This window comes from Hetaerina americana, unplaced genomic scaffold (genome assembly GCF_022747635.1).
Source record: "Hetaerina americana unplaced genomic scaffold, ioHetAmer1.1.p SCAF_7, whole genome shotgun sequence".
Lineage (NCBI taxonomy): Eukaryota > Metazoa > Arthropoda > Insecta > Odonata > Calopterygidae > Hetaerina > Hetaerina americana.
The window spans coordinates 54167409-54191176 of NW_027287316.1; the positions used below are offsets into that span (position 1 = coordinate 54167409).

A 23768-nucleotide genomic window follows, 5' to 3' on the forward strand; every position below is an offset into this window, starting at 1 on the left:
TGAGTGATACAATCACCATGTATAAACAATGGATTTTACTGAAAACCAATGCTTATATTCCAAGAAAGACATGCTTAAGGTACAACAAACAATTAATTAAAACATGGACACAATGAGCCAATATAAGCAACTGCATTCAACTAAAACTTTAACTCTATAAATCAAGAGTTTTGTAAAATAAAATTACAGAAAACATCTATTAAAAATACTCACTCCTCCTTACAAATTGCAGCCATTTATTATTAAAGTTCATAAATATTATGATTATTTCAAATGGTCATAAGTACAGTATAAAGTACTACCACTATTATTACATGGATCAATATAATTGAACATCACATCCCATACTTCTACTAAATACAAGTCTTACCAACAATAATGGCAGGAAATTTATTTCTAGATTACGGTAATGCCTCTGTCAGTCTCCTCCAGAGAAATGACTTTTTTTAATGAAATGAAAATTTGAAAAAAATGAGTGATGCAGCCACAAAATTTCCATGCCTTACGTGTGAGGTCATATTACACTTGGTTGATACAAAGACAACAAATTACTTGCCTAATGTTGCCCACCACAAAACAGTCAATGAGGCATTAAAAAATTAAAAAGCTTCCCAAGTGTTTGTCAGATAATATTTAATACTGTTTGATATTTTATGGAAATCTACTGTAATGGCTAGCCAGCATTTTTAAACTTCAAAATCAGGGAGACTTTTGAATGCATGTAATAAAACACAAGTGAAGAGTTCAACAGGCAAACTTTAAGAATAATAATTAATAAATAAATGTGGCTAATTATTTCACTTTTTTATTAGCAAGTATTCACTAAAAATAAAATAATTCAGTTGAAATGTTTTAAATAATTATTGATATGTAATTTTTCTCAATGCCAACTGGTATAACTACCTTTAATTGAAATATAGGTTCACCAATGGGGATTTCATTATTTTTTGAGTAATTGACTGAAATAAAATTCCTTAATGGAAAATAAACCTGGAACTACTATTAAAACGAGCATATTAAATGTAAATGTAAACTTCATGCCTGAGAAAACAATATATTTTATAGATTGATACAGTTAATTCAAATTGTGATGATTAAATTCACTTTTATACATTTCATCTAGTTCTAAACTGTTTCAAGAAACATAAGAGTTCTCAATCAGGTACAGAGGTATGGATTGTTTGGAACTAGTTGAATATTGGTAGGCCCAGGTGTTTTGCACATCCAAACACTTTCCAAGCAGTTTGCCAAAACTTATGTGAAACATCTCTTTATCAAGACTACAAGAAAAACAACACACACGTCCATTTTTTTCTACGGAAGAGCTTGAAGATGACCTGCTGAACTTCACTTAAACATTAAAATATCATTTTTGCACTGGGATTTTCTGTCACTCTGTTATTGGATGCTGACATTCACTCACTCACCCATACACAATGAAACACTCAGAAAACAAAGAGTCACTTCCAGCTGTCAAAAGTAAGACAATATCATGAGTGTTTCTTCCCACCTCTACCACCACCCCTTCCACGCCCCTTGCCTTTACTACCATCCATGGAATTGTCCTTTTTACTGCCACCCTTCCCCACCTCACCCTTGGAGCCACCTTGACCACCACCACGTCCACTAGGTTTCTTTATCTGTTCAATGAAAATATAAAGCCGCCACAGTGAGTTAAGGACGAAGGTTTAAATAGAATGGATTAAAGAAATTGAAAAATAAAATATAATACAATCAAGCCAGCTGATATTGAAACATAATTAAGGCCACTGCAATGTAAACCCTTAACAGAGAGAAATGATAAAAACCAGAGTATAGCTAAAAATGTTTATTCTCCCCTTAAAAGAGAAAAAGTGGGGAGAATTCCTCATTGACGGCAACCTTATTAAAAATTAAGAAAATGAATTTTGCATTAGAGAAGTTTTGTTTATGCCAATGACATTTAACTAAGTCTACATATCTCATTGTTAAATATCACAAGAAGTTTTTGATGCACAGATGATCCACCTATGCCACTGTGCCAATATTTGAACCAATAACAAAAAATAAACACATGCAAATGATACTTTTAGTTAGTTGACCAGGTAATACAACCAGTTCATTGATGGTAAGATTTAAGAATTTGCAGAACCAAAAATTTAAACACCTTTTACAAGTTTTAGTGGGATTATTTAAGGATTTGGACGGGGACATGGAATTTTATAATAATATTTCCTTATCAGGCAATCCTCTTTGAAATTCGTCCAATTCCCTAATTCCAGGAAAGCTAATCTACCATGCAAGACAATTTTTAGAGTGCCTGAAAAAAACTGTAAGTCAATAAACACTTCAATTACCCATGTTTACATTGCATATGAGGTTGTACGTTTACATTGCATATGTGGTTATATGATTGCATATGAGGATGTATACCTTGATCATGGCATCAGTATCAATGTCTTCTTCTTCTTCTTCATCTGCATCTTCAAAGCCATCATCCTCATCCTCTTCTCCAAAGAAATCTTCTGATGACCCTCCAGCACCACGCTTCTTCTTCACAGTCATGGTAACAGAATAGGGTGTCATTATGCCCTCTTTATTGTACGCTCGGGTGAAGGCTGCTTTAACCTGTTGCATACAATCAGGAATTGTCAATAAAATTTCACAAAACTGCAGAGTCCAGGTTTCAATTATGGTTTCACTGTCATTTTCCCAAGATAGATAAAGTTATTTCAGGTTTCAATAAAAAATCCACTTATAAAAGAATGAAATACATTATTTTCCTGAAAAAAGTGATGCATTTTTATTTAGTCGGCAGGGATGGAAAGGCTAATGTAAAACAGGGTATGAATGCAAAATGTCTCATTAATTCCTAGTCAAACGAAAGGAGCACATTCTAAAGCAATTATCAAAACTTTCTGTTCAGAGCTCAAAGCATTTTGATGCTTTGTTCACAGTTTCCACCTGTGTGCATAATTTAACCAAATGCACCATATGTGTGTTTCTTTCACTATAATTTATTGTCACCTGGCACATGCTCTCTCTTCATAAATGTTTCATCTTAAATCAAAAACCCACAAGACCTTGCAAGTTCATTGCAATTTCTTTTGACAACTCTTTCAATTTCATCCACAACCCCATCTTTCACTAAAGGCATGAAAGAAACTTCAATGAATAGCAATGTGACAAGGAGAAAAAACACAAAGCATTACATTGCAAAAATTTCACATTTCAAATTCAATGATTTCAGCCAGGCGCACAGCTGTGCTGTCAACTTCTACTGCAAGTTGAATTCAATTCGTCTGAAAGATAATTAATGACCAGAGTCATGCCTATTGTAAACCAAGTCCATAAAATGTTTCCCATTCAAATGTTGAAAATATTACAGGATATATGTCATATACATTTTTACCTTAGCATTATGAGTAGCAGAGGGTAAACAAAATAATTGTGCTCCCCACCTTTCTAAACCTTCTTTTTTACCTGAGGATAGAAAACTGGTCATATTACACTATTAAATCCTTTTGCCTAACATTTTTACTCCTGTGCCCACAAGCTTTCTTAAATCAGAATCTTCATATAACATAACAGGCAATATAAAATATTAATGCCGCACTGACTTTGTTAGTGGGATGAGGATGGATACTTAAAATAAATAAATGTATGAAATTATATGGAAAGTTCCTTGCATATTTATTATTGTACTAACAAAAACAATTTATACAGCTGACATTTCATAAAATTCAGTAATAATGTAGTATGAATTCTTACTGTAATAATATACAATGATATAATACAAAATTTAATATATATCACTCTGTTGTACTCATAATATGACATGGATAAAATGCAAAAATGAAGTGCAATGGTATGATTAATTTATTCCTATTATTGTGAGACTTATGTACAAAACTGATGTGTGATGGTATTGTTAGCATCAGGGCTTTTAAAACTCCATTTTCTTTTCAGCACAATGGCCTTGTGATAACTAAAATATGATTTAGGAAAATCAGAACTTAAATGATCTACGTATCTTGCAAAAACCTCATCCATGTCTGAACCAGACATTTTCATGCCAACTACCCAACCAGTAACTAGATTTAATCAAAGATTTTCCTGAAAAAATTATGTTAGTAGTACTGCTTACTCTGAAGCAAATTTGACAATGAAATTGCCACTTATTAACAAAGAAATTTCATGGAAATTTTCCTCAATGAATTTTTTATCACATTTAATGGTTTGATTGGGCAAAATGTAAACTGGTGTGAGAATCTTATCATTTGGCAATTTGAATTTAGCAGAACAAAATCAAAACGGCAGACATGTTGGTACTGATGAACTTGGCATTTCTTGTATTAATTTCCATATGTGGTGTTGCAATGTTGGTAATATCATAAACATTATGATAAATGGCTACATCTCTCACTCATACACCCGGTACCTTCTAATGAACAATGAGATTGAAATCTGGAACATACTTTGGATCAAAACATTTATCACTGTTAAGCCAAGTTTCCGATAGCAGCATAACTATTGATTTTTTAACAAATACAGCACAGATGAAATGCATATCCTCAAAGGTTTAGACAATTTAATCAATATAATGAAATCATTCCTTAATCCATAGCTTTGATCAACGTTTGGTCCATGGTATTCAAATAGACATGGAAAAATGGGAAAACTCATTTCATAATAAAAGCAGCACTTAAGAGTTGTAACTAGTTGCATGTCCAGCTCTCTCTTTATCTTACACACACTCATTATCTCTCTACATCTCTCTCCATTGCAGGTGGGGACAGTCTGTTTATAGCTTGTACACTATTTGCCTTTGCTTTCCCTTGGGTTTTACAGAAAGGTGGATATCATGAGCGATAAATGTCATTGGTAAAGCAGTTTCACATTAAAAATTATTGGGATAATTTATAAATAAAGGGAGCTACCAACCTTGCTTGACACCTGGGACATTGGATCTGGTCGGCCTGGGAAGTTTGTCAACTCCATAATGGAGTCCAAGTCTTCTCGAAGTAGACTATAGCCCTGCATCACATCAATTGCCTCCCTGATGTGGACTCCACTGCCTCCACCACCTCTATTTTGCTCTTGACTCTCTTTAACCAAGGGTGAGATAACAGCATCTCTCAGGTATGACAAATAATCTAGTTTAATGGACTCCTTGGTGGCTCTTGTGCTGTTAAAAAAAGATTGTGATATGTCCATTACGGCAATGAAACTTTCACTGAAGTCAAAATCTTACACCAAGTTAGTGTTCACAGAAACTAATGTAAATTAGATTAACTTATTGCAAGCTGACGGCAACAGACAAACTGTTCAGAATCTCAAACAATAGTTCATATTTCAAGGAGGTGCTCAACAAAAACTTTTTATCACTAAATAAATATCTGTGAACACAATTTAAGCAAAATTTGTTTGCAATAATAATGAGCATCAAAAACTGCACCAACAAAAATATACAGCATAAAGATGTTCTGGGTATTTTTGATGCCCTGAGTGGTTATTTAACTCTCTATGGTGGAGTTGGCCCAGGGTACTATCTTTACATCTAGGAGGAAAAAGAATAACTAGCACTCACGCAACCCTGGTGTGTAGACTAATTTCCTGAGCTAATCTCTCCATCTTCCCCTTTGTAGAGGTCTTCCCCAAAAATGCAGGGAAGTCAATTTGACCAGTCAGTTGTCCCTCCATTAACGAACCAGGAATCACACTTGAAAATATGGCCTACATGCACAAAATTAAATATAACTTGATTAAAAAACACACTATTATGGGAATGAATGGAGTAAAAATTCTGATATGGTATGCAATCACCAGCAAGATTTTGCAAAACATGCAATATTTTAAATTGTTTATAATGCATGAGGCATTGCATTATTTACCATAAATTATAACCTACTATGTTGACCCTGAATATTAAGATTAAGACAGATGCATTTAAATGTGTCCCCGAACCAAACTGGTAGCCTTTATGGGAAAATTAATTTTTAATTGTCAACCTTTCAAAATCAAAGAAATTATATTCATGAAGCATTGACATGGATCAAAATACCTCAAAGAGTTCATTTAAATTCTACAGTGTGCTTGAGCTGTAGCTTGTGCGGAATATTTGGAATGCATTTGCAACTTACAAATCACCATTCACCCTACTTAACCCCAATCTGAAATAACAATTTATAAGTAGAGCCTGGACTGACCCAAAAACAAATTTATATCCTCCTGAATGCAGGAATATATTGGAGAAAAAAATTACAGCAAAAAATAATAATAGCCATATTTGACAGCATATAAGATAGTCATTTCTTCTCATTTCAGTGGGGCACACTCAATAAAAAAAATGTAACAGCCCAAATGAATATACAACACCTCAACAGCTTAATTTAAGGTTCCTTTTAGTTCTTATGTTTCAGAAAAGCCAAATAGATGGCACAATCATTGAAGTATTTACCAAAGAATTTCTATGTTTCCATGCTCCTTAGCATAGTTTAACAGTCTCCGCTTGAATTGAATTGTGTAGCTGAATCTCTTGTCTTCTGTTGTCATATTTATCAAAGTAATTTTTGAAACAAGTGCAATCAAGTTTGCCAGCAATCACCTCTTATGACATCGCAGAAGCAAGCAATATGGTACTAACATCACAAATCAGTGATAAGCTTAATTATAACAATCCTAACCACAAAATTTCTCAATTGGATGATAAATATTATATAAAAGGAAATACAATGGAGTCAAAATAAGTTGCGCTGACCATCTGCGGTAAAAATAACATTCAGCATTGAACCTTAGCCCATGGAGTTCAAACTTTCCCAAATCAGACGTGTGATTTTTTCAGCCATTACTTTGGAAAAAAAGTGCATTTTATATGTCATCGATAAGGTATGTACTTTTGGAGCCTAGCATATGTAATAGGACTTAGTACATGTAATGGACCTTAGCACATTATGGCAGAGGACAGTAAAATTGGACATTTCTACTAGGAATATGTAGTCTACATCAACATCCATACAATTCCCCATTAACTGCCACAAGGGCATATGGCAGGGGTGTTAGCACACTAGTCTTGCATGCATAAATATTATACAGCATACAACTACAAGTCACATAAAAAGTAGTCAGAAAAATGATCTGCAGGCCAATTGAGCTTGATAACCACTGGTCTAGAGAAACAAAAATGATGTATTGTAATTCAATTAATAGTAATGTATATCAGGAAATACTGACTAAACATATAGAAAAAAGGTAACCTGGGCAGGTAGAAGTTTCCATGAATTATTTTGTCGAATAGCTTTCTGAATGATATCCCCCATAGCCAAAGATTCAGTCGTTTGGGCCAGAAGAGAGAGTTTATCCTTCAGATTTCTGCAAGAATAAAAAAAATAGGCAGCATTAAAATATACTGTCTCTCAGCTAACTTAAATCATTAATTCATTTTCCCACAAATAAAGCTACAAACCTAGGAAAATCTGGCCATATAAAAAAACAGTTCCACAAATTCATTTCTAAATTAAGAGGCATAATTTGAAACTAGTGTTGAACAGTAAAATCCATTGAAACAGATGGTAGCAAGCAGAAGAGAATGGAAAAATTAAGGAAACTGTGGCCAATTCAATTATGAAAATAGATAAACAAGCTACCCACATTATGAACTTGAGATTCACATTTCTGTCCTCAGTAGTGCAAATTATATTGCTACATTTCTCTATTAATGATTGTGCAGGAATTAATATTTTCATGGAATTAATTTATACATGGTAAGTATTTACTTGAAATAAACATACACGTATTTCATAGCATTGATAAAATAAAAGGTTATGTCTTCTGTTTCATCAATGATCCATGGAATGAGCAACAACACACCCTATTCGAACCTTGCAGGGTACCATGTAGAAGCAGAAATAACAAGTTACTTCATCATTAATACCTGTACGTACCATTAACTTATGCTATCCACATTACAATTGCAATTTGCCGAAGGTCAAATGATGTGCTGGTTTTACTTGTTGGTACATTCAGAATTACAGGTCCCTTCAAAAACATGTTACCAAGAGTCAACTTCTTGCCCCATAAGTGGATGCATGTATTGGTGATAGAGATAATTTTTATGTCTTGTCCTTGAGAATAACTCTCCATTCTTGGGATGCCACCGTGTAGGTTGTTTTTTTGGACAAGAGTTTCGCCCATGTTCTAACGAGCGTCTTTCGGTCACTTTGACCTGAAGATGCTCGTTGGAACACGGGCGAAACTGTTGTCCAAAAAAAACAACCTACGCAGTGGCTTTCCGAGAATGGAGAGTCATTCATCTGAACACCTCGGAAATATACCACCTAATATCTTGTCCTTGAGGTCAATAGGTGACGAGGGCACGAGGCCTACATCATTAGAAAACTAGGTATATAAAAATTGTTCAAATGTGAGATGAAAACTTTTTAAATTACATCCTTTAATGTACAGACAACAAATAATTCCTCAACTGGATATAATGACATAATCAAATTAATATGAGAAAAATGTAAGGGATTTTGAAAAGGCAAATAGTTTAAACAAAATAATAACAGCTGATTAAAAATTGTATTTACATATTATTTATTGGGTATTTCATGAAGTTATCATAAACTAAACAGCCAAATAAAAAACAGGTGGCACTCAATGGATTAAAAAAAGAGACCTGACTCAAGGTATTTCAAAGGTACCTAAAATCATATCAGTATAGAAACAAATCAAATATCATTAGTGATAAGTAGATATATGGTGAAGAAGGATGTGGTTAAATGAATTCAATAAAAGAAGGGAAACTGCACTTACCTTGCTGATTTTGGTGAAACTTTTGGGTAATTTTCAAATACAAAGAGGGGACCCAAGCTATAATCATAGAAGAATAGATCAGACTGTTGATTAATTGTGGAATTTCTTCTTTCTTCAACAGAAAAAACCTTCCTTAAAACATCCCATGGACCCTTTGATGAGAAAAAAAAGTATTCTTACATTAATGAGCCTGTTCTTAAATATGAGCAAGCTACCATTGAGTGCATTGGATGAGCAAAATACCAAACTTCAGACACCTCTTCAATTTTTGCACTGTTTGTCTTCAAATGAAACTGAATAAAAATCACTGAACTAGTATTATTTCCCATATCATGTACTAATGGGTGGTGGATTTTCAAAAGTTGTTTTAAGAGTCATTTCAAATATATTAATAGAAGCCAGAGTGCCTAGTATACCAAGGAGTAAACCAAGAAAGATGTCCCATAGAAGGTGGCAGGTATGACATTGTATTTGTAATCAGTACATAGCATCAATTTTATTCAATGTACCTTGGGAATATATTAACCAGTACTTGTTGTCAAAAATTTATAATGGCTTAAAAAATTCAGAAAAATTTAGCCAGCTTTTAGCATAAGGAGTAAGTACATGAACATTTTAGGACATCCATAATTTCACTCCAGCACATAGGATGCAAATAGCAGGAAAACTGAAAATGAAATCGTGTAAATACAGGGTTCCACATATGTTAAAAATAAGAATTTTTGTGGGTTGCAATACACATGATGTAAATTGAAATAAAACATTAGCTACAGTGACATAAATTCCGGCAACACAAATACTGAGATTTGACTGTATATGTATAATTAAATTATTAAAGCATTAAGCCAGTCATAACAAATTGTCTATAACAAAATATTAAAATAGTGAAAAACAATGATGAAACCTAAAAATAATGCACAAATATACTGCCTACGAAAATTAAGGGCTAATTGTAATTTCACATCCTTAACATATTATGAGAGCTTTAAGAGTTTTAAATGTAAGAATGAACTTCTACAATTCTACTTTTACAATGTTTTTCAAATAATGTAATTTCACAAGGCTATTCTGTTCCTTATATGAAGGGATATAATCACCACACTATTCGGGGGTTAAGTGTTATACTGTATCCAGTACTGTAAGCGAACACATGAAATAACAACTGAAAATTCAATAGCTTACCAGTCTCACATCCTTAAGACTATCTTTCCGTTTAGTGGATGGGGCACCATCAGATTTTCTGATAGCATTCTTGTCAGCAGACCACATGTTAAGCTGGTGAAGGACCTGCCGTATGTCCTGATTTGTAGAAGATATCAGATTGGCAAGAGCATCAGGAGCCACTTTCACCCCTTCCTTGAAGCATATTGACATCATTGCCCCCTGGATCACATTTAGTAAAGAAATCAACTAAATTACTAAACTGTGATGAAAAAACAGAACTGTGTTCATAAAATGATAAAAATGACAGTAGACCAATTTCACAAGTTTTAGTTGCCATGGACATTCACAAAGCAAATCAAGTAGAGGTTGATGAAATAGGCACTAATGTGACAGAAGAAAAGTCATTCAGTCGAAACAAAACATTACTTCAATTCCCAAGTATTCCAAATACATATACGTGCTAAAAAGTTACTGAGATAGCTGAGGAGATACTATGTATGTAAAGGCATATTTTAATGACCAAAATTTCCTCATTCACTCAAGAAAGTACACTAGTACCTAAAGTCTCATTCAGGATATTACACTTAAATATTAATACCTATAATAGGTTAGTGTTCAATGGCATTTTGCATTAACATTATTATCAGTCACTGCTACAAGTACTTTCTTTGAAATGAACTCTTCATACATACGTATGAGAAGTAAATTGACTATTAGGCCATATAGAGTGTTCTTTGAAAGTGGTATACAGTGATACACTCAATGACAATTAACTTGACAACTGCAGTCTTTTACTGCAAGCATAGATAATGATCAAGGATTTACCTATCATACAATCATTGGCATTGGGAGAGCAATTCAACTTTTGAAATGCCACATCCCTCTGAATTGTTGACTTACAAACTTACTGAAGTGGACTCACCCGAATCTGTTCCATCCGAGGTCTCTGGAAGCGGAGGTCATAACAATGATTAACCAAAGAGCGAATTTTGGGGTGTGCTCGGTCATTGCAGATGCAGATAATTGGGATTCGCGAATCCTTGATGAGTTGGATTAAAGCTGCCACTCCACCCCTGTCCTCATTCCCTGCCATACCGTCCACCTCATCCATTATCAATACTTTTTTCTTGCTCTCATTTTTCTTCTTGCCTGCAACAAAAGCAACAATTATTTTGAGTTACTACATGGGGTAATTTTTCCTTTAGCCTTAAATGGTTTTTTTTTAAACTACTGTAAAAAGAAAAAGAGGGGGGAGGAATATTAAACTTGGCGTGTTGATTTATAAGGCAAGTTAATCCCTCACTAGTGATCAGACACACATTCAATTATAAGATGCTCACATTTAAACAGGGGGTTCCCAAATTAGTTTATAAGGAAATTAATCCTATCGCCAAAGACTGAATTTGGGAACCTACAAATGCACACTCAGTCACACTGGTTAGCTCAAGTGGTTTACAGGAAGATATTCTCAATGCTAGGGATCGAATATGGGCTACCTTAACACCTGATGTGTTTACTGAGACGAAGACAACAAGGCTTGGGAAGAAATTAATCCAGATGCAAGGGATCAACTTCGGGGGGTTACTTCACACACATGCACACCCACTCTCATTTAATCAGGTATTATGGAAGAGTAATACCAAACACTAGGGACTATAAAGTTGACAAAACACTTGATGGCCTAGTGGCACAGGGAAAAATGAATATATTGCAAATATTATTACTCATACAGGTATCACATTACAGATTGTGACGATTGGAAGATACTACTATTTGAGCAGTTGATCTAATTAGGTGCTTCAAAATAATCATGGCACACAGAACTTTATACCTCATACTCAAATAATCCAATTTGTAAACAGAACTATGGTGTTTTGCAACTGTTTCTTTGAGGTGCAATTTAATGCCAGACTTCTCTACTCTTGCCATTCTCCTCATTAGCAAACCTATCAATTTTACCCAAGTTGAAAAATGGTCGTTCCATAATTAACAGAATCTGCATTGAGGATAAACATAGTTTGGTCCAAACTGAAAATAAACAATTGGGGAAAAGATATACTTTCACTCCAAAATGAGACTAATCAATGGGTTCAGATTCATTTACCACCCCTGCTCAAGACAAATTTTCACATTGACATCTCATTATCATTATCACATATAAACTCCTTGCACTGAGAGTATTGTAGAATATTGTTTCCTCCAGGCAAAGTTGTGTGTTAAGTCTATTACATTTTTTTACAGTAACCACTGAACTCATAAAACTACCATTAGTCGATTCTTCTCACTGAATAAATAATCTTTGTATTTTTTTTCTCTAGACTTTATTATATTACTATTTGTTTTGACACAGAGGTAACTCCAGCAGGTAGTAGTATAATAAAATTTAGTGTGAAAAAATACTAAGTTTACTTATTCAGTGGTCATAAATTTTCTAACAGTAGAGCCTGAAGCCTTTACGAATTCAGTGGATTCTTCTGCTAAGGAGCCATTTCACTGTTCAAAAATTTTTAACCATCTTACCTGCTTTGAAGTATCCAGACAATGAACTGTTAGTGATCAACTCTGATACTTCACCCTCTAGAAGCTTTTTGGAACGTGTATCTGATGCATTTAATTCTATTGCATCCATTCCTAATTCCTTGCAAACTAGAAGGGCAGACGTTGTCTTTCCTATCATAAGAGGACAAAAAAAATCCATTTAAGAGTCACAGATAAATAATTTAGCTCTGCACATTCTTTACAGTATAACAGCATTTTGTCAAACTATCACACACACAAAAGGAAACAAGATAAACTTAGTAAATACCAAAGGGCATTTAAAAATTGTGTAAACATACCTAAAATAATCTTTTAAACTTTATTTACCCTCAAGTTAGCCATGGATTTCTATGTTCCTGTATTTTTCATTTTAAGAATTTAATAATACTCTATGCCTTAAATTTGATCTTATTTCAATAGATGCACGTAAACAGTACGCCATCTACTACTTAAGTTGATTTCACATTTATTTATGGCAGATTAATAGCAAACTTTAGGAAAGAATACCTTTATACATTGACTGATTAAGTGTTAAAAGATAATATTACCTATTCCTGGTGCTCCCGACAGCAGTGCTGCTTTGAAAAAGCCTCCATCATCATTTTTTTCCCAAGGACCTGGAGTAGAGGAAAAATAATGCTCAGAAGAGATCATTCAAGATATCTTTATCATAGATTAACACTTTATAGATTAATACATAGATATTTAAGCCATTTCTATTTCTCTTAGAATGCAAATTTATGAGTCAAGGCTGCATGCTAATGCACTGTTTTCCGAACTGAAAACCAAATTTCATAGAAAATATTTCAATTTGACCTCATAATTCATTTTTATCAGTGTACGGGTATTATGGGAAGCATGAGACTTGATGGTGGTTATGTGCAGAGGGTGCCAATTCTTGTCCGAAAAATTTTACTCCTTTTAGTTCAAGTAAATGAGCGCAATAGGAGAGTCATTATTTACAAATATGTAATAATAATAGGAGGGTCATTAGTGATTTGTTTAATTTAATACATTGCTTTAATACGTTTATGACAAAAATTCTGCATCAATCTTAACATCTAATCAAGTAAAAAATGACTTCTCCCGATGGTAACGCTCCAGCTCATACAATGGGGATCGGGTTGGCGAGGAGGTTAGCATACTGGCTTCCCACCCTGAGGGCCCAGGTTTGAATCCTGGAGGCGACAGATATTTTTCAGGGGTATCCCAATCCCTACTTGAGATGCTTTGTGGAGAGCACTTTACGTGAGTACACCGTCCATCATATGGGACGTTCAGCTGCAGACTCCTAGGTGCCTTTCACTAAGAGAAGGCTAATGCCGATGCTGGGCTTCTCTCCACCCTTCGTTTCCCATATATCCCTAACGGCGCAAACGACCTTAGCTGTCAGTCACCTCCCATAAAAACTACCACTACAACTCCAGCTCACTCTGCTCTTTCTGTTCACTCAAGAGCTAGTGGTAAATGGGAATAGATTATTCCTAAATATTCTTACTCCTTAAAAACACCTATACCCTACCCTTAGTTACACACTTCAAATTTTAACCTCTAACTAACACTCCCTCCATCCACCCAACATCATTTCACAAAGATATACCAATATCATTGCTCTTTTGACTATATTTCATCAGATGACGATATCTGGACATGTGAAAAAGATGTTGGGCATGTGAAAAAAATTACTGTTACTACCAACCTCTAATTCATCTCTGGTAGATTCAACAATGAACCATGATTTAAGTACAGGAATGATTTGACATTTGGACTAACATTTTAGGTAAAAAATGGAAATGGGAAAAAAGCATTGCCCACCTGGTCGTGGAGGTCTCCTCCCATTAGGACCATGGTATTTTTGCCAGTTTGAAAGCCAACGGATCAACTTATTCACATTTGACTTTTCACCCTGTTGCCCAATCACTTGCTTGACCGAGGTTGGCTTGTACTTGTCAACCCACATTGTGGAATCAGAATTGTCTTGTAACGCCACTGAAGAAACTCCTTCATGTGATTCATCAACCCGAGCCTTCACTGGTCCACAACTACCTCCCTCCACTTTAATGGCAGCAGCTTGTGAACCTTTGGCTATTTTCATCTGAGGCTTCTCATAGTTCTGTGACAGGTAAGCTAATTTCCTTGAAAGACCTACTTTCTTCTCTTTACCGGGCTCCTCAACATTCATTTTCTGTCTCTTGGCCGGCGACTCCTGCTCTTCCTCTTTTATTAATCGCTTCCCTAACCTTTCACCGCTGGAAGCACTAGGACTCTCTTCCTCCACTTCTTTAGTCTTGGTTCTCACAAGATCCAGCAAACTGTCCTCTGTCAGCTCTTTGATGCCAAGCTTCTTAGCCTAAAATTACACAATGTAATGATAATGAATGTGTTTAATAAATAGTAATTACTAAAGGAACACATGGAATCAATAAGAGGTCATGCATACTTCAAACTGTTATTTAAAAGTGTCATCACAGCTAAATTTAGTTCCTGGCTATCAAAAAGTTTTACTAGTTCTCTTAAATACCTATCAAAAGAAATACAGGACCAAAAAAATAGATACAGATTCCAATTTCTGGGAAAAAATGAGGAAAAAAAGCAATTAACACTTTTGCAATGATATTCAAAAGTAGACAGATGGATGTGAATGAAAGATCAAAAGCAGACAAAAAATGAAAAGAGCAAAGCAACAAGAGGACAAAAGTTATTTGGAAATATAGCATACTTTTTCCCATGGCAATAACAATAACTGTAAAAACAAGAATGAGAGACTGTTAAATGCAGCACACATAATAGTACTTTACAGACAATAGTATTAATTTCTTCCAAAAACAAAATCATTAAGACCAAATAATAAAGCATTTCCCCATATGTAAGTTCCAGATCTCGGGCTCATTGCAGAAAGAATTGCGAGGGGAATAAACTTATACTCATAAATGCTTAGTTAAGGGAGACTAGAGCAAATTGTGAATATCCAATGACGATGATGTGGTAACATAAAAACCTTGGGCAAAATAAATGCAACTATAATTATAATTATGCTTTATTTTTCACAATGGTCAAAAGACAGAAAACCTGTCAGTATTGAACTATTCATAAAGCACAAAGGAAAAATACAGAAGATGGTGAAACAACCGCAGATAAAAGGAGATAATAAACAATATTACAGATACTGAATATTAATCTTTTGAATACGTCATCAAAGACCTCATCGACACAGCAGTACAACTTGAATTGTAACAGTTTACACCTGTTATAAAAATAATGGGAAAATAATTAATTTAATTGATTTTGAAAGTTTGTTGTAATTTTTGGGAAGCAGAATGGCAATGAACTTGCATAGAACAAGTTAAGTTTTGGCCATTTAGATGGACATTATCACTGCCATGGATCACGTAATTATGGAAAGTAATATTTACATGGATAATATCTCTGTCATCGATCACGTAATTATGGAAAGCAGAATTTATCAGAAACAGAGTAGATTTTTTTTATTAAGAGCAGTTAAGGATATAAATGCAAAGGAGATGAAGGATTTTAAGATGCTCAAAAAATGGTCTACCTGGAAATCTGATGAATACTCCAAAAATAGCTTCTAAATTAAGTCCCTATGGTAGAAAAATGTGGTCATCCATTTAACTACTTTAAGTGGGCATTTAAAAAAAAAAAAACATTGCCTTCCTTTACAACTTTTGTAAATGGGAAACTATTAACCAAATATAAGTTACCTTTAGATGGTTTTCAATTAAGTTAAGAGTTAAAAACATTTTTAAATTTTAGCATAATGAATCATTTTTATGACCAAGTGGACCTCACCTTTTCAAGTTTGGATGGGCCAGGTTGCTCTCCAAGGACAATGTAATTGACACTTTTGCTAATACCTTTCACAACTTTTCCACCACACCGTTGGACCAGATCAGCTGCTTCATCTCGATCTAGTGATTCCAGCACCCCAGTTATAAGAAATGTCAGGCCTACGAGACAGTTTGGATGTCCCTACAGTAGTTAAACAATAGATTGTAAGAAAAAAATACTGACTTCATGTTGGAATGAAAAAATATGATTTCAAAAGCTGGTTCCTTTACAAATTTTGTAATTTTTTTCATCAGGAGACCAAGAATTAACATAAGCAGAGATGCAGTGGTATTACTGGAAAAATCATTAATTAATTGTAAGCAAGATTATGCATTCTATCTGTTTTAATCATTTTTTACTGTGAATGAAAACATTTACCTTGGGAATCTCCTTACTACCAGGATTTCGGGGACCTTCACGATGTAGGTACTGATGATACTGTCTGGCCCTTTGTTTCTTTTTCTCAGATTCATCCATACTATCATTCTTTGAAGCAGACTTTTGATGACCTGCCTCAGCTTCCTTTTGAGGAGTCTCTGGTCCACTACTCCCCTTCCTCTGCCTTGATGCGATCTTCTCCTCAGCTAAAACTTCTTTTTTCATAGCTTTCTCAGGGTCTGCCTTCATTCGGAGTGGACTCTTCAGGGTGCCACTCTTAGCCACTGGCTCTTGATGGCTTCCCTTCTCTGCTGGCTTAGTGTTTTTGCCAGAATGTTTGGCTTGAACAAGTTTCCTGTCATCGATCAGAGTCCTGCTTGGCACATCCCCTGCAGAACACTCAATTATATCATTCTCACTTGAAGAGTCACTAAGGAATTCCATAACTTTGCCAGGGCGATGAGCTCCTTTAGCACTCCCTTTCTTGGGACTGACTCCAACAGGCAAAGAAACCTTAACCAAGCAAAGACAAATCATTAGCTGGGGAAAATTACCCTTAAATTCTCAAGACTTCAGTCAGCATTTTCCTCACCTCCTTCTTTGAAGACATTCCTTTCTTAACTGGTGAATGCCCAGAAGCCTTACCCGAGTCTTTAGCCAACTGTTCCTCACCTGAGGAATCACTAAGTGTTTCCACATTTTGTATTGGAAGTTCTTTCACCTTAGACTCCTCCTTTTTGGGACTGATGCTAGCCGATAAAGATACCTAGAGGAGACAATGACAAATATTCATCAGGGAAAATTCTTTGAAAAGTGGCAATGGCATTTTGCCTACAAATGGGCAATTGACATATGCAACAGTCACACTAGGCTTCCTTTTCTATCAAGAGGTTGTGATCAGTTTTAGGGTTCTGTTCAAAATCTGTGGTCATGTTTGTGTTCGTAAAAGAGAAGATTTGACCTAAACCAACAGATCATTTTACTTTATTGTAATTAAAAGTAAGGAAAATTGAAAATTAGCAAAATATTAACTGTGAAGACACTGTTTTGGAATGATTTTTAATCAGTTGTTGAAATCATACTTAGCAATGCAGCATTAGGACAATTAATTGGGGGTGAAAGCAATACCATGATTATGAAAAAATTGCTGAATAAAGCATTTTCATGTTTTGTCAGCATTTGACCTTCGTTCATTTCTTATCATTGACTCAATGAGATCTGCATGCCCAAAACATGTATTCCATAACTTTAACATAGGTTGAGACTGAACGTGAAGAAGGAAACAGATAAATTCCTGGAAGAAGGGATATTTCAGCAAGACCTAAGGCCAAGCAAGCTACCCACAAGCACTGGTTATTGGCATGGCCATTAGCCTCACCACTGATAGTTGTATTATGATTGGATTCGAAGATATGATATCTTTCATTTGAGCATCTTTTTTACTGATCGCATTCTTTTGCTCTCTTGCATCATGCAGATGGTTGTTTACACTAATGACTAACAAATTATCAGAGAACACTTTCTCACCTTTCTCACTGTTTCTCCCAAAATTTTCCTCTCCTCCTTCTTTGAGGTTATTCCTTTCTTGCCAGATAAATTCCCACGGGCACTTCTTGAACTCTTGGCAAAGTCATCCTCATCAGAGGAGTCACTGATAACGAACACAGTTTCAGCAGGTTTGACTCCGACCTCTTCTTTCTTTGGACTGCTGCCCAATGGTGGAGAAAACTAGGAGAAGCATAACATAATTAAAAGCTTAGGCAAATGAAATGCCTTACACTCTAAGATAGCAGTGAGCAACTAGCATCACATCTATCACTTGAGTGTACCCAACAAATGTAGAGCATGTACATATAGCCACAGAGCAATGTTGAAATAAATGTACTAAGTTGAGAAGAAAGTAATAATAACTTGCAGCATATAGGACAAGGTGCATTTTTGTTATTTATTTAGATTCCACACACACACACACACACAAAATAGGCACTACCAATTCATAGTGGTACACAGGTATATAACAGAATATAAATAATAGACACAAATAAACATAAAAACATCGTTGATGAAATAACAGATTACGGACATTATTATTAATGGAGGGGTGTGATAGAGCTTGGTTCACAAATGGATTTGAGGATAGTAGTGCAAATGTATCATTGATGTCAAGAAGAAAATTCAGCAGAGACAGGCAGAAGAAAACAAATAATCATCAATACACAGGGAATAGACATAAGGCATAATGGGAATAGGTAGGTTTTTATGATACTCTGGGGGATACTTTTTTGTGCTATCTTCTCCCATGTAGTCCTATTCCTGCTCACCACTTCAGCCACTACCACATTCATGAGTCTCTTTCCATACTTCCTTTAGGTTTTGGTACTTCTTGGTCCCCGATTTTTGAAGGCATCATGAGCTGCATCTAAACAGGTATTCATAGGTCGTCAACCCCTAGCTCTTTCCTCAGTCACACAGCCCCTACACATATGCGTGGAGAACTGCCGCAATGAACTTATCTCAAGCAAATCATGTACTCCTCATTCTTCTACACTCATTCATGGTCATCAGATCCCTCCTATGATCCATCCTCATTTCTTCACAAACTACATGGAGAAAAGTCATGTCCATGGCATTCTTTCTACTTATATGCTTGGCCCTGGCACACCTATGTTTCAGACCCAACCAGCAGAGTTGGGAGCAGGACTATTCTCAGAATAGCAAGTTTAGTCATTTTTGGCGGGAAATCGCTCATTGCAGAGCTCATGGTGATGTCCACTTCATTCCTGGCTGCACATACAACAACCTTCTCTCAACCTAACTACCCACAATCTCATTTTTCCTGAACAACCCACTCAAATATGCAGACTCATTCATGCATACTAAGCTCAAGATCTCATTTCTCACTTCCACTCCCAAAAACCAACACTTTTGTCTTAATCACATTATCATTAATGTTTATTTGGGGCACGTACAGTACAACCTCTCCAGCATATGCTGCTCATAACTCCTTGGACATATTCAGCCATTAAGGCTGAATCATCTGAATACAAAAGCACACATAATTGCATCCCTTACTAGGACTCCCTGGAGGGTCGTGCAGGTGAAGAGGCTAATAGACTAGCTTCCCACCCAGAGGACTTGGGTTTACATCCCCGTGATGGCAGAACTTTACAGTGATATCCCAATCCCTACTAGGGTGCCAGGTGGAGATCAATTCAAGCGAGTTAGCCATCCACTGGACGAAAAGTTAAACTGTGGACCCCTTAACAACTTCTGTTAAAAGTAGGTTAATACTGATGCTGGGTTTCTTTACTCCCTTCCTGCCATCAGCTGAAAATCTTACCTCCACAAAAATTACACACTGATCCCAAATGGCACGAATGACCTCAGCTGTTGATCATCTCCCCTTGTAACTGCTACTACTGGGACTCCCTTCAAATTCAAACCTCATGCACTTATTAATAAAGATATTGAAAAACAATGGGGACATTAAATAGCTCTCACAACCCTCATCACTCTGAATCGGTCACTGAAGACCCCATTAGCCCTATCAAGTGCTTTGCATCCATCATTTAATGCTTCAATTGCTTGCAGAAACCCATCATACTACTTCTACAGCAACATTCTACATACCCTACCATTTCCATTCCTTAGTCTACACGGGCAGAAAGTAAATTCTCCTTTGCACCCATATACTTCCCAGCCAATACCTTCCCAAGGAGGCACCTAGTGCTGCTCTTTGACGAGAGATTTGGCAGGGCAAAAAAGCAAAAGCAACTAACATTTTAATTTAAGAAGATTCAGGAGACAAAAGGACATATAAACCAATAACTGTACAACCTCTTCCATTTTGTTGAATTTATCGAATGCCATGCACTCAATAAATTTGCATGACATTTAACTATGCATAAATTGAGTCTCTACTTGAACTATACAGAATAAAATGTTTGTATGAATCCTTTATTACCTTTTTCCTCAGCTCTTTCGCATCAGCCCTCTGAACTGGGTTTTTGCCAAATATATCACTAATGTTAACAGGTTTCAAAGTTGGCACTGAAGCTTTCGCTTGCTCCTTTTTCTTTCCTGAAGAATGAATATAAAAATATTGTTAGAAGATACACTGCGATTTACACACAAAAAAATCAATATTTAATATAGAGAAGACATTTGATATTCATTTGATTAATCTGCTGAACCTTACAGTCAAGTACAAATTTTAAAAGTGGTGCATATTTCTTGAAAATACTTTTCCAAAGTAATAATGACCTCTAAAATGTATTTCCATAACATAGTACATGTTAGTTTGCGGTTATGATCCAAGGATATTTTGTTTCAATATTGTTCATGAGAATGTGATTGGTTTACACTTTTGTCCGTTTAAATACACATGTTAAAGAAACAGCAGGATACATAAATGCATGCATTTTAAGTTAACAGAAATTTGTAGAAATTAAGAAGGATAATTTATTTATCTCAATTTTAAACTTTCAAGCTTCTTTGTAAGTATGATGTAGCATATAAAATGTTTGCAACTACTTGCAACTTTAATTGGCGAAAATCCTTCCAACATGAAAGGCTGAAAAATATCTAGCCTAGATATTATCAAATACAGAACTCATTATGCAAGACCATGATTTGTTTTATTGTTCGGCCATACCAGATAAATTGAAAGCGTTTATTACAGGAATACGACCAGTTAAGGTAGGTTATGAATGAACACAGCCTCTACCACTGCACAACGATACAATTACTTGCCTCATGTAACAACACCATGTATTCAAATTCCTCCCCCATAAAAAAAACTATGAGTTAGACCATACAAATTCAAATTTCGTGATGCTATTTGATATCATGAAAAGAAATTCACGAGGATTTCCCGATAGTCAAAAGGTGGAAAAAACCGGTTTTAACAAGGTCAAACCAAGATATAAAACCTAATTACATAATTGCAATAATAAGTTGAATCATAAAAGGATCAACGCTTTAATTGAAAAATAAATAAAATCAAATGGTGACAAAGGGTGTCATTGTAGTCCTTAAATGTGGCTAGCACTAAAGGTATTGGAACTAAGATATCCCCATCAACCTGAGAAGCTATGGGGAATATTTTTCAAATACATTTAATTTTGCCGTTGACAAGGTTTCATATGGTATGCTTTCCATCCAGTGTGCCTAATAATTTTGATAACAAATTATCCCGTTCAATATCGTGAATAGATGCGAATCACATTTTGGCATTGAATATACGTCGTATTTGCTCAGACATTGACAATGCCCGCGAGTGGATTATGTGAAATATTCTATACAAAAGTTATAAGAAATACCCGAGTTGTTTGACTGCTTCTTCCTCTTTGGAGAGGGCGGCAAAGGATCTTCTTCATCATCAGAGTCTATGATCATCGTCTTTTTCTTTTTGGTAGCCTTTTCAGGCTTTCCATTAACCTTCTTCTGGGGAGTGTCATCATCGCTTATTCTTAATGGCCGTGCTTTTGTAGAACCTCCCCCAAAATACGATCTTATGTCCTGAAAATAAGTGAGGATTGTACATTGTAATGTTCTGAACAATGAACTATGAGACACGAACCGGCGAACTTCACAAGAAATAGATAAAAACACTGTTTAAGCAATATAAGTTTCTTATTAATAAAATTTACTAACTCGAGACATTAAAAAGAGAAGTAAATACTTAGAAGCGGGGCTTTATTTAATATCCCTCAAATTTACCATAACGCGATTTCTTGGCGCTCTGAAAAAACAGAACACTTACGATATTGTCAGTCAATAAGGCAACCGAGGCATTACTCCATTGAGGCAACACCGCCTCCATTGGAATGTATGTTATTTAGCGGTAAGTTTGAAGTATCGGAACACAATTCTTCCCCCTTGCTAACGTTATATAATGATTGAGTACATTAGGCTAAAATCATATGAAAATTATTGATGACTGCTTATAAGTTCCGAAAGATATCAATAATTACAGTTCAAATTAATTTTCTTTTCAATGGAATACATAGAACGAGGGTGAGCCTATAGGATAGTTATAGATGAATGTTTATCCCTGAAAGATGCATGTATTGCGTCATTGCGTAACATAATTTATCATTCCAGTCAAATTAAAACGTTTTTTCCTAATTGGGAGTGAATTTGGCTGAATAAATTGCCCTTTACAGTTTGAGAGACGGCAGAGTCATTTTCACTTTGTGGGACTCCATGACTACCAAGCAAAAACGCCCTAAGTCGCTCCTATTTTAGCCTTCTGGAAGTGGGGAGACGGACTAAATGGCTCTCCTGCTATTAGCCCACGCCCCTGTGATGACCACTGGACTGAACTATATTTTGAAGTTAAAAATTTAAAAAAAAACCAATCCAATCATAGAGTGAAATTGAGATGATATATTGTAATACCAAACCAAAATGACAGTAAGTTCGCCCTGATATGAAAGCCAAAAGCGTTATCACAATTTCTGAAACATCGTCCTTCAAACCAAACCAAAAAATTAATTAATTTTGTTCTCGGTAGTCCAGGGGGTAGAGCGTTGGACAGCTGAGGGGTCCGAGTTCAATTCCCGGGCAAGGAACTCTGGGGGCTTACAGCTCCACCCAAGCTATGTGATTTTTCGGGTACCAGATCTTCTTAGGGAACCATAACCGGCACATGGAAAGAAACTGGCCCCCCTACCCTGATGTGTAAATTTCACTCGTCGTCGGGCTTAGTACTGTGTGAACTCTACCACCACCTACCAAACTGACCCTCGGGTTGATTCCTATGTTTATGGGTTTTTTATGCCAGGATATCGATACCCGAAATATAATTATTCAGGTTTATAAGATCTCAAACAACTTAATTTATGAGAAAGCTTAGTTTTTGAGACCAGGCAATAACAGTGCTGAGCTACTCATAAATTATCTTCTATCTTGCGCTTAAAAAAAAGAAAATAGATATTTTAGGAGCCATGATGTCTAACTTCAAACGCGTGCTTGAATTAAAATTATACAACTTGCAGATGAAGTTTTAAATGATTATCAGTGGATTTGTTTGCTTGCTGTTT

At 35.5% G+C, this 23768-nt stretch overlaps 1 protein-coding gene across 1 annotated transcript; it reads right to left on the bottom strand.

The window, feature by feature from the left end:
* Positions 1-214: 214 nt before the first annotated feature.
* Positions 215-22457, bottom strand: Gnf1 (germ line transcription factor 1). The gene is made up of 18 exons (XM_071595521.1): positions 22378-22457; positions 22044-22242; positions 20687-20802; positions 18250-18450; positions 17315-17488; positions 16723-17235; positions 16306-16485; positions 14311-14845; positions 13044-13112; positions 12478-12627; positions 10880-11106; positions 9976-10176; positions 8794-8945; positions 7236-7350; positions 5570-5715; positions 4924-5167; positions 2413-2607; positions 215-1640 (listed from the first exon to the last, which is right to left on the bottom strand). Exons 1-18 carry the CDS (start codon positions 22384-22386, stop codon positions 1491-1493), a joined length of 3576 nt encoding a protein of 1191 aa, XP_071451622.1. The 5' UTR covers positions 22387-22457; the 3' UTR covers positions 215-1490.
* Between the last annotated feature and the right edge of the window lie 1311 nt (positions 22458-23768).